This window comes from Panulirus ornatus, chromosome 58, assembly GCF_036320965.1.
Source record: "Panulirus ornatus isolate Po-2019 chromosome 58, ASM3632096v1, whole genome shotgun sequence".
Classification (NCBI taxonomy): Eukaryota; Metazoa; Arthropoda; class Malacostraca; order Decapoda; family Palinuridae; genus Panulirus; species Panulirus ornatus.
In genome coordinates, this window is record NC_092281.1 from 22184719 (window position 1) to 22197218 (window position 12500).

The 12500-nt window shown below is 38.5% G+C and overlaps 1 protein-coding gene across 1 annotated transcript in view; it reads right to left on the reverse strand.

Annotated features, from left to right (window-relative positions):
• Positions 1–8153: 8153 nt before the first annotated feature.
• Positions 8154–12500, reverse strand: part of LOC139766656 (carbonic anhydrase-related protein 10-like) — a 167499-nt gene continuing 163152 nt past the window's right edge. The window contains exons 8-9 of the mRNA XM_071695550.1: positions 12178–12352; positions 8154–9784 (exon numbers count right to left, since the gene is read on the reverse strand). Coding sequence (XP_071551651.1) covers positions 9768–9784; positions 12178–12352 — 192 coding nt within the window. The 3' untranslated portion in view covers positions 8154–9767. The remainder of the gene's footprint in view (positions 9785–12177; positions 12353–12500) is intronic.

Here is a 12500-nt window from a genome sequence, read left to right on the forward strand (position 1 = left end):
ACAGAAGCAGGAAAACCAAATTAGAGGAGGTTGAAAAGCAGAGACGTGGCCACACCCAGTCAAATATTTTGGAGGTGTCGAGGATTATAATAAAGGTTTCACTAAAAGTCCTGAGGAAGGAGGAAGACCCAAGGAAAGTCACGTAGGAGGAATGGTCACCAGCAGACCTAGCACTCAGAGATCCATATTGATAACAAAAAATGGATCTTTAGTTATATGAGAAAATTAAAGTTAAGGAAACCGTCAAAGACTATGGAAACAGCAGAAGTGAGAGCAATGGGGCGAAAGTTGGAGGGATTAGAACGGTCTCCTTTGTTGGGGATGGGCTGCACCAAGGCATGCTTCCAAAATGAGAGAAAAGTCTTGAGTGTTTAGAGGTGAAATAGTCGAGCATGAATCGGAGCTGGCTTAGAGGCACACTTTCTTAGAACTTAGAGTGGTATGCCATCTCGGCCATATGCCTCGTGCAGCGAGACCTGGCACAACACTGGGAAGATCCTGCAGGAGGAAAATGTAGGAGACGGCACGGGTGCATAGGGAGGAGAAGGGGCGGAGCAAAGGAGTCATCCAGAGGTGAATCATAGGAAAATTTGGTACCAAAAAGAGCGGTGTTCGCCGTTGGAAAGTTGGCTGCAGATCGATCAGGTTAAAGGAAGAGAGGAAAGGTTGGATTGCAGGACTTACTGTATATTTGATTAACAACCAGAAAGGTTTTTCTCCAGAAAAGTTGTCAACTCCATTTTCTTAAACAGGTAGTTATGGTTGACTCTCTGAAGAACAACTTTGATGTAATTCTGAGCAACAATGACATCGGATTTAGTTTCAGAAGAAGGGAAGTTTCAGGGCCAAGTACACACACTCTCTCTCTCTCTCTCTGATGTGACAGAAATTTAGAGCAGGAGCGACCAGGCCATGCCAGAGGACGCCTTCCCAATTAAGAGAGCCTCTGTTATCCGTTCAGCACAACGTGAGGCATCCCAGCCATAGAAGCAATACCCGTTCCAGGGAAAGTCAGAAAAGAAGTTCATGAGGGTTGACCTCTGAGCTTTCCATAATTGTCGAAGATGGCGTTTTAAGTGGGGAAAAATAGAGGGATTTGAAAGTGTTGTGGATGGGGGTGATACGAAACATTAAAGCAAATATATAGAGGATAAAGATATTTAGACCTAGATGGCATCAGATTTAGGAGACTAAAAGTCCATAAAGCAAGCGATGGGAGTTTGTGTTGGCGCGAACGTTACCCTCAGAGCATAAACGATGGTAGAGATGAGAGACATGATGATGGAGAGGGATTCATCCTGGAACTGTTGGGGTGTCAGAGAAACAGGAGACTGGTGAAGGAGGTAAAGGAATGGTGTGCTACAGAGAGAAAGGTGGCTAGATTTGAGATGGCAAGTGTTGCAGAAATGAAAAGAGATCGAGCTAGGTCTGAGAAGTGTAGCAACCTTGATGTCGGTCAGTGGGGACCTTATGAACCAACCAGACTTCCTTGTTCGTTCGATTCGAAGCAAAAGAATCCGAATGAAATTGTACTTTCCCATTTTTTTTTTCAAAAGAAGAGAGAAAAAGAGGTTGTTATGTGAGTTAATATTGTCAAGTGTTCTGTCAAAGATGGATAAAGTATCAGTTTCTGGAGTGGGCGACAGCAACCCACATTTAGGTAAGGCAAAGAGTTAGAAAAAAAAAAAAGAAAAGGAAAAGATAGCGACCTGGGTAGGTAGGGAGTGGAGAGCGTGACAAACGGCGCGGTGCTGGCTCACTAGCTCCGCCGTCACTATAACCTTCCCGATACTCAGGCGGTAAACTTCCCTGATCGGTGGGTAGATGGCTCTCACCTGTTACCAGTTGCCAGCTAGGATTATTGTACTGTGTGGCGGTGGTGATGGAAGAAACAAGTAAATTTTTTTTTTTCAACATTTATTCATTTATACAGATCTTGACATTTTTATTATTATTATTATTATCATTATTATTATTGTTAATATTATTATTATTATTATACACGTATTGCTTTACTCGTGCACAGCTGCTTTTTGATTCTCCACACAGCAATTAAAGAACTATTATATCTGATAAATAATTCAGCGGTGAAAGAACAGTTCTATTTGATAAAGAATTCAGCGTAGAACAACTATATTCAATAAATGATTTAGCGGTGAAATAACAAATGATTTAGCGGTGAAATAACAAATGTATCCACAGAAAAATGATTCATCGGTGAAAGAACTATTGTATAGAGTAATTCATCAAAAAGATAATTCATTGGCGAAAGAACGATTACATAAAGTAATTCATCGGTGAAAGAGCAATTACATAAGTAATTCATCAACGATAGAACACTTACATAAAGTACTTCATCAGTGATAGAACAATTACATAAAGCAATTCATCAATGACAGAACAATTACATAAAGTAATTCATCAGTGATAGAACAGTTACATAAAGTAATTCATCAATGATAGAACAATTACATAAAGTAATTCATCAATGATAGAACAATTGCATAAAGTAATTCATCAATGACAGAACAATTACATAAAGTAATTCATCAGTGATAGAACAGTTACATAAAGTAATTCATCAATGATAGAACAATTACATAAAGTAATTCATCAGTGATAGAACAATTGCATAAAGTAATTCATCAGTGATAGAACAATTACATAAAGTAATTCATCAGTGATAGAACAGTTACATAAAGTAATTCATCAGTGATAGAACAATTACATAAAATAATTCATCACTGATAGAGGAATTGCATAAAGTAATTAATCGGTGATAGAACAATTACATAAAGTAATTCATCAGTGATATAACAATTACATAAAGTAATTCATCAGTGATAGAATAAATACATAAAGTAATTCATCAGTGATAGAACAATTACATAAAGTAATTCATCTGTGATAGAACAATTACATAAAGTAATTCATCAGTGATAGAACAATTACATAAAGTAATTCATCAGTGATAGAACAATTACATAAAGTAATTCATCAGTGATAGAACAATTACATAAAGTAATTCATCAGTGATAGAACAATTACATAAAGTAATTCATCAGATAGAACAAATACATAAGGTAATTCATCAATGATAGAACAATTACATAAAGTAATTCATCAATGATAGAACAATTACATAAAGTAATTCATCAATGATAGAACAATTACATAAAGTAATTCATCAGTGATAGAACAATTACATAAAGTAATTCATCAGTGATAGAACAATTACATAAAGTAATTTACAATGATAGAAAATTTCATAAAATAATTCATCAGTGATAGAACAATTACATAAAGTAATTCATCAGTGATAGAACAAATTTCATAAAGTAAAATTTATCAGTGATAAAAAATTACATAAAATAATTCATCAGTGATAGAACAAATTTTCATAAAGTAATTTTTCAGTGATAGAACAATTACATAAAGTAATTCCTCCCAAGATAGAACCCAAAAACAAAAGTAATTTATCAAGATAGAACAATTTCATAAAGGGAATTCATCAATGATAAACCAAATTTCATTTAAAATAATTCCCTCAAAAGATAAAAACAATTACAAAAAGTAATTCATCAAAGATAGAACAATTACATAAATAATTCATCAAGATAGAAAAATTTCATAAAAAAATTCATCCAAAAAGAACAAATTTCAAAAAGTAATTCATCAGTGATAGAACAAATTTCATAAAGTAAATTTTCAGTGATAGAACAATTTCATAAAGTAATTCATCAAAGATAGAACAATTACCTAAAGTTTAAATTTATCTTTAAGAACAATTTCATAAAGAATTCATCAGTGATAGAACAATTACATAAAGTAAATTTATCAATGATAGAAAATTACATAAATTTTTTAAAATAAAAACAATTAAAAAAAAACCCCCAAAAAAAAATTAATAAATTTTTTTCCAATTTTTTTTTTTTTAAAAAAAAAAATTTTTAAAAAAAAAAAAAAAAAAAAAAAAATTTAAAAAAAAAAAAAAATTTTTTTAAAAAAAAAAAATTTTTTAAAAAAAAAAAAATTTTTTTTTTTTTGGGGAAAAAAAAAAGTTTCTTTTTAAAAAAAAAAAAAAGGTTAAAAATTTTTTTCCCAAAAAAAAAAATTAAAAAAAAATTTTTTTAAAAAATTTTTAAAAACCCCTTTTTAAAAAAAAAATTTAAATTTTCCCTTTTAAAAAAAAAAAAAAAGGAAAAAAAAAAAAAAATTTTTAATTAAAAATTAAAAATTTTTTTTAAAATAAAAATTAATAAAAATTTTTTAAAAAAAAAAATTTTCCCAAAAAAAAAAAAATTTTTTTAAAAAATTTTTTTTTTTTTAAAAAAAAAAAAAAAATTTTTTTGAAATTTTTTAAAAAAAAAAAAAAAAATTTTTTTTTTTAAAAAAAAAAGAAAAAAATTTTTTGGGGGGCCCCAAAAATTAACAAAATAAAAAAAAAAAAAAAAAAAATTTTAAAAAATTTTTTTTCATTTTGCCCCCCCCCAAAAAATTCCCCCCCCCCCCCCCTTTTTCCCTTTTTAAAAAATTCCTTTTTTCCCCCCCCCCCCTTTTAAAATTTTTTTTAAAAAAAAAATTTTAAGGGGGGGGGTTTTTTTAAAAAAATTTTTTTTTCCCCCTTTAAAAAAACCCTTTTTTTTTAAAAAAAAAACCCCCCCCCCCCCCCCAAAAAAAAAAGGAATTCCCCCAAAAAAAAATTTAAAAAAATTTTTTCCTTTAAAAATTTTAAATTTCCCCTTTTAAAAAAAAAAAACCCCCCTTTTTTCCCCTTTCCCAAAATTTTTTCATTTAAAAAATTTAATAAAAAAATTTGATAAAACCTTAATAAAAAATTTTTTTAAAAAAAAAAATTAAAAAATTAAAAAAAATTTTTTAAAAAAAATTTTTAATTTTTAAAAAATTAATAAAAATTTTTGGGAAAACCAAAAAAAAAACCCCCCTTTTAAAAAAATTTTTTATTTTTTTTTTTTCCCCCTTTTTTTTTTTTTTTAAAAAAAAAAAAAAAATTTCCCAAATTTTTCCCTTTTAAAAATTTAAAAAAAAGGGTTCCCAAAAATTTCAAAAAAAAAATTTTTTTAAAAATTTTTTTTAAAAAAAAAAATTTTTAAATAAATTTTTTTTAAAAAAAATTTTTAAAACCCCAAGGAAAAAAAAAAATTTTTAAAACCCCAAAAAAAAATTTTTAAAACCTTTTTAAAAAAACTCCCCCGGGGAGGGGGGGGGGGTTTTTTTTTGGGTTTCCCCCCCCCCCCCCCCCTTTTTTAGAAAAAAAGGATGCTGCCCTTGGGCCTTTCCCTCCCCCCCCTCCTTTTTTTTTAAATTCATTTTCTGTATATTTATCATAATTCATGATTTTCCCCCCGACAAACCCTTTAATGAATGAATCGCGGGTTTTTTCCCCTTTAAAGGGTGACTCAAGTGTCTGTCTGCGGTTCAGGAAATCAAGAGGGCTAAAGCTACACTCGTCTTAGCTAAGTGTGGTGTGTGAGTCTGGGTACCTCCGGTCTGGCGAGGACTGCTGTGCAAATCTGTATGATAAACAAGTAAGAAAACAAGCGTGGGCAGACACCACAGTAGTGAGTGTGTGGCGCACATCAGGGCAGGTCGTCGCCTGCTAACTCCCACTCCCCCAGCGGTACGCCGGAAAGGTACTTGCCGTGATATGTATTGACCCTCGTCGTGCGTGGCTGACGAACCAGAGACACTCGAGACGTGCGCATCGTCTGCCGTGAGTGCGTGGTGGAAACCGGTGCGTTATGAGTGCGTCTGTCGTGCGTTACCGAGTCCGTCTGCTGGGTGTATCTATCCCTCACCCCACCCCAACCCCCCACCCCACAAGCCTTCCTTGGCCTTCCGTCCACACGGAAGAAGTTACGTAGAGACGCATTTTTGGTCCAAGGTCCCGCCTTGACCGGTGCGTCATAGCTCCCTGAGCACGACGGTACGACCTTAGAACACGACGGTACTACCCTAGAGCACGACGGTACGTCCCTAGAGCACGACGGCACTACCCTAGAGCACGACGGTACTACCCTAGAGCACGACGGTACTACCCTAGAGCACGACGGTACGACCCTAGAGCACGACTGTACGTCCCTTGGGTGTGATAATCCAGCCTTTGAAGGTGTCGGGTCAAAAAAGAGTGTCGTATTGTCGTGCTTATTGGGACGAACGTTTCTGGCACCTGACGCACGTCATCGAGGTCAGCCGAGATACAAAAAAAAAAAAAGAAAAAAATATCTCTGACCAGATTTGGCACAATATGACACCATCAGAGGTCCAGTGCAGCCCTAAGGTAATAGGTTCATCCCTCCGTGTATATACATGCATCATCCACCGTCTTCAACATGTATGTTGCTAACTCATATGTGTCTCATATCCAGGCAAACTTTTAGATTTTCTTTTTTTTTCCTTTTTTTTTTTTGTTCAATTTGTTGCGCCGGGAGGAGGCGAGCGCCCGCTGCTGGTGTAGCCTTGTGAAATATTCTCATGCTTGATGGCTTTCGGGGTAACGCTTTCATTTTTGAGGTGTACTTCCTGCTGGGGGCCAGTAAACCCCCACCCTCCCAACCCACCACCCTTCCCCCACCTCCCCACATTGACGTCAGCTCTTGTGTTGTGTTGTGTTTGGCTGATGTCTTTTTCTCGAGTGTGTTCTGTGGTCATCTTTCGTGTGTTGTGGAGGCGTTGTATTAAAGTTTTTTAAGTGTTGTTAGTAATGTACTGTTGCAGTGAGGTGTTGTAACAATGCATTGTAGTACAAGTGTTGATGAAATGCATTCTCGCGGTGTATTGTGGTGTATGTGTTGAAGCAATGTGATGTACAGTATGTGTTGCAATGTATATATGACAGCCTATGTGTTGTACCGTTATGTGTTTTGGTAATGTGTTGTGGCGTATGTGTTTTGGTAATGTATGGTGGCGTATGTGTTTTGGTAATGTGTTGTGGCGTATGTGTTTTGATAATGTGTTGTGGTGTATGTGTTTTGGTAATGTGTTGTGGTGTATGTGATGTAGCGTATGTGATAAGTGTTCATATGTTTACTCCCCGTACTCCATGTTCTTTGATATGTTTGATCGTGGCCCACAGCGTTCCTTTTTATTGATGTTTGCTTGTTTTTTGTGTGTGTGTTTGTTGTTCGCCTCTCAGAGAGAGAGAGAGAGAGAGAGAGAGAGAGAGAGAGAGAGAGAGAGGGAGAGAGAGAGAGAGAGATGGCGTTTTATTGTTTTTCTGTTGCATGTCTTTTTTTTTTACTTCAGTGTTTGTGTTCTTTAGTGACTTTCATCTTTTTTTGTGACATTGGTTTTGTGTTGTGCTGTGTTTATGTTTAATGTTTATACTCGATTTTATTTTAACGTGTTGTGTTTTGTTTCATTTCGTTTCATGATGCGTTCACATGTTTTGATTGTGTTTGTATTGGAAAGTGTTTCTTTCCTTCTCATCTTCCGTGTGTTTCAAGGTGTTTCCTACTTGTCTGTGTATTTGTTTGAAGTTCGTTGTATGCACTCTGTTTTTTTTTGTGAAGTTAACCGTAGATGTTTCAAACGCATTTGTTGACACATGCGTGTAACTTAAAGGACCTCTCACGAACATTAACATTATCGTAAAGTGTACAGGAGAGTATAGCCTTTTCGTGACCCCCTCCACCCAAATGTGTGCCCAGGTGGATACATACCCTCCGGTTAGTCTCCATTGGCGCTGTTTCTGTAGCGGCATTTGGAGAAACTACTCTCAACAAATTTGGCAGGAAGGTATAAAGTGACGTTTAACTGTATATCTATAAGCGTAGAATGGCCCTTCACGCCCACACACACACACACACACACACACACACACACACACACACACACACACACTCCTCCCCCCCTCCCACACACACATACACACACACACTTCACTTGCCCCCAGCCAAGGCTGTGTACACTAGTGGAGGTAATATTGATAACTGTGAACTCCCATCGCCAACATAACAACAACAGATTCTCCGTTGAGAAAAGATTTTGGTTTTGCTACCGTTGCCAACAGGGGAACACTGGACTCCCTACTTCATCGTTGCCAACAGTAGAAGAACAGACTAACTCCTTCATCGTTGCCAATAATAAGAGAAGGCAATGCTTACTTCCCGTTACCTAGAGTAGCGCCGTTTGAAACAGCAAGGCAACATATTCCCCGCGTTACCTGTTATTATAAGAGAAACACCGTTGGAAGAACCAGGCTTCCCGATCAACAAATGGAGTGAACTGAACCAATACGTTGTCTACATACTATATATATTGCTTTGACTGTGCCTGGGTAAACCTAAAGGAGATTTCTTTCTTTTGGAAATGATTATCAGGAGTGTAGACAGTTTACTGCTGTCAAGGATATCGTCAAATGATCCCCTGTTTTACTTTAGATCCCCGTGTGTCAGTCAGTTGATTTTATCTATTGATTGAACGTGGGTTCTTTTTTTTCTCTCTCTTGTCTTCCATTAGGGAATGAGACGTTCGTGTATTTCCCGAGCATTGCACCTCACATGTAAACCCATGAACAGTCTTGTGGGACATGAAAGGGCTAACTCCAGTGACGTAAGCAGTGTAAACAGTAAAGCTACCTCCCCAGACAGCTGAGAAGGTGACATCAAGAGATCCTCCCGCGGATGCCCACACACTCTCTCGTCATGTTTACGTTTCTGATGTCTAGCCAGGCCAGTTGATGCTCTCTCTCTCTCTCTCTCTCTCTCTCTCTCTCTCTCTCTCTCTCTCTCTCTCTCTCTCTCTCTCTCTCTCTCTCTCTCTCTCTCTCTCTCTCTCTCTCTCTCTCTCTCTCTCTCTCTCTCTCTCTCTCTCTCTCTCTCTCTCTTGGTACGTCAGGCCTTCCAGAAGAGCAGGAGCCTCCGGGTCATCTCTAATAGAGCGATGATGTCCGTCGAAGTGACTTCATGTGTTGTGTTTCTGATGCACGCCTGCCTCCCACTCGCCTCCCGGAGTGTTGGTTGGTTGGTTGGTGGCGCTTGTGGGATGCGGTGACGTAGGCTGCCGCTGGTAGGTAGGTAGGTGGGTGGGTGGGTGAGCGCTGACGTCTGGTTAATAGGATGTTGGTGATGACTCCTGGTGGTGGTGGTGGTGGCGTAGAGACAGAGGGAGACCGACGTCTGCCCGTGATTAGTGGTGTTGGAGATACGGAGGGATGCCTTCATCTGGTCGGGTTACGAATGATGGCTTTGGTGGCGATGATGGTGGAGGTGGTGGTAGTGGTGGCATCAGCTAGGGCATGGAAGAGACAGACTGGTGATGGTGTGCACATATCTGAGGTGGGTCCATAACGAGTGCCTTGCGCGTTCCCATAGTTGATGGGTCACACTCTCGGTCAAGTGTCCACTTTAGTGGTAACGTTCCAGTACCGGCCAAGCGAAACGTTCACGGCCAAGGAAAACGTTCACAATAGGAACTACAGGCCGGCCGCTCTAGCCACACAAGCTGGAATTATAATACCCCAGTCTGCACTTCGTATTTATAACACCCTTTTTTCCCCCCATTGTTTTGTCTTATTCACTAATAGTCTGAGCATTTTCTTCAGTTTTGCAAGTGGAACACTGAATTCACATATAGGCCATTGCCAGTATTTACATTACACCCAAGTGACTAGGATTGGCATAAGAATCCATGACGTCATTGTGTTTCGTCTAACTAAAAGCCAGTCAGCTGAAGGACGCCATGCCCATCACCATGGCAACGAGGAGACGCGATGAGATTGCTAGATGTCTACAGATGATGATTCACTACCTCCAAGTATTTGCTGTTGTGGAGAAAAAAAGAAGAAGCAATGGTTACTAAGATAGAATTCAGAGATAATATTACTTCGTTGATGACTTCAATAAACTGTTATAGAATGAAAGAATTTAGTAACAGAAAAATAAAGGTATAGGTGGTAACGCTCTCTGACGTCATGAATGTAAACAAAAAGCCTTTGTAGGCAGCGGGCATAAAAGTTCGTTGACTTGAAGACTTGTGATGGGACTCATACATACTCCGGCCCAGTCCTGACTACTGACCTTTATCATGAGGAAGAAGAATGTTACTACTGCTGTGAAGTTAACAATACAGACCAGGAAACAGTGTTGACAAAAGGAGCAAATTTTGGAATAGCACTGGAAACCTTTGTAGATAGCAATTGTTGTGCTTAATGGATGTGATATACTACATGAATATATATATATATATATATATATATATATATATATATATATATATATATATATATATATATCATTTCATTCATTTTGCTTTGTCACTGTCTCCCGCGTTAGCGAGGTAGCGCAAGGAAACAGACGAAAGAATGGCCCAATCAACCCACATACACATGTATATACATACGCGTCCACACATGCAAGTATACATACCTATACATCTCAACGTATACATATATATACACACACAGACAAATACATATATACACATGTACATAATTCATACTGTCTGCCTAAATTCATTCCCATCACCACCTCGCTACACATGAGATAACAACCCCCTTCCCCCTCATGTGTGCGAGGTAGTGCTAGGAAAAGACAACAAAGGCCACATTCGTTCACACTCAGTCTCTAGCTATAATGTAATAATGCACCAAAACCACAGCTCCCTTTCCACATCCAGGCCACACAGAACTTTCCATGGTTTACCCCAGACGCTTCACATGCCCTGGTTCAATCCATTGACAGCACGTCGACCCCGGTATACCACATCGTTCCAATTCACTTTATTCCTTGCACGCCTTTCACCCTCCTGCATGTTTAGGCCCCGATCACTCAAAATCTTTTTCACTCCATCTTTCCACCTCCAATTGGGTCTCCCACATCTCGTTCGCTCCACCTCTGACACATATATCCTCTTGGTCAGTTTTTCCTCACTCATTCTCTCCATGTGACCAAACCACTTCAAAACACCCTCTTTTGCTCTCTCAACCACACTGTTTTTATTACCACACATCTCTCTTACCCTATTATTACTTACTCGATCAAACCACCTCACACCACATATTGTCCTCAAACATCTCTTATCCATATATATATATATATATATATATATATATATATATATATATATATATATATTGGAAAGGATCACAATTTTCCGCGTGATCAAGTATATTCCTATGAGTCCACGGGGAAATTGAAACACGATAAGTTGCCAAGTGCACTTTCATGCAATAATTACATCATCAGGGGAGACACAAGCGAGAAATATAACAATCAGTTGTGTCTCCCCTGATGATGTGATTATCACACGAAAGTGCACTTGGGAACTTATCTTGTTTCATTTTCCCCGTGGACTCATAGGGAAAAAAAAAAAAAAAAAAAAAATATATATATATATATATATATATATATATATATATATATATATATATATATATGAGGCAACAAATGACGATGGATGACTGAGAGGCTGGTAACAATGCCCCCACAACACGTCTAGGACAGTTCTCCCACAGTAGAGATGAGCAACATTACCTACTCTGGGCCGCCCGCCGGCCTGCCTGCCTCCCGCCAGAGTTGATGTTGCAAAATATTACCGATTGGGGAAAGTATGAGAGATGCGGGTGGGTAAAATCTGCCTGATGTTGCAAGGAGGGCTGCAACACACAGGCATCGCCAGGCGACTCAGTAAAAGTTGCAAGAGTTGGGGAGTTCGTAAACGTGGAGAAATTGGACAAAGAGGAAGTTGAAAAATATAGAATACAGCAGAGAGCTGGGCGACGGAGTTGGATACAAGCTTCGGCTGACGTCAGCTGAGTCGGACGTCCTATTGCTACAGTGAGGACCGCCTTACTTGTAGCCACTGCTGCCACACCTGTAGAATCTGGGCTTTACTGTGTGTGTGTCTACATGATATATATATATATATATATATATATATATATATATATATATATATATATATATATATATATATATATATACTTCACCTGTACTGAACTGCGTCAAGGAGAGTGCAAACCGTAGTCATATCTGTTGTTGATTAGTTACAAAACAATCGTCAGGCCACAGATGTATCACGTATTTCCTGCCAACTGGAGGTACAGTAACGGTGTGATAGTGCCAGTAAGTCAGCTAGATACATATGTTCTACGGGCTGCAAGTACATAAGGAGATGCAGTATCAGGAGGGAGGCCAAGCACAGGTGTGACCGTACCTGTGTAGTACATCTGGGGAGCCATGGAGGGACAGTGCAGTTGCCGGCTGTTGGTGAAGTCGATGTTGGTGCGCAGCGGTCGGTGGAACAGCTGCTGCGTGGGCCGGTAGTTGTTCATCATCTTAGCCTTCGGGATGAGCTGACTCCCTTGCTGCACCTGCCTCAACCCGTGCAGCTGTGGGAGATGCGGTGTGGACATGAGATGGTTGTGGGGAGGAGAAGGGAAGGATAGGGACAACTGCTCCGTGCAGCTGTGGGAGATGCGGTGTGGACATGAGATGGTTGTGGGGAGGAGAAGGGAAGGGTAGGTGCAACTGCGCCGT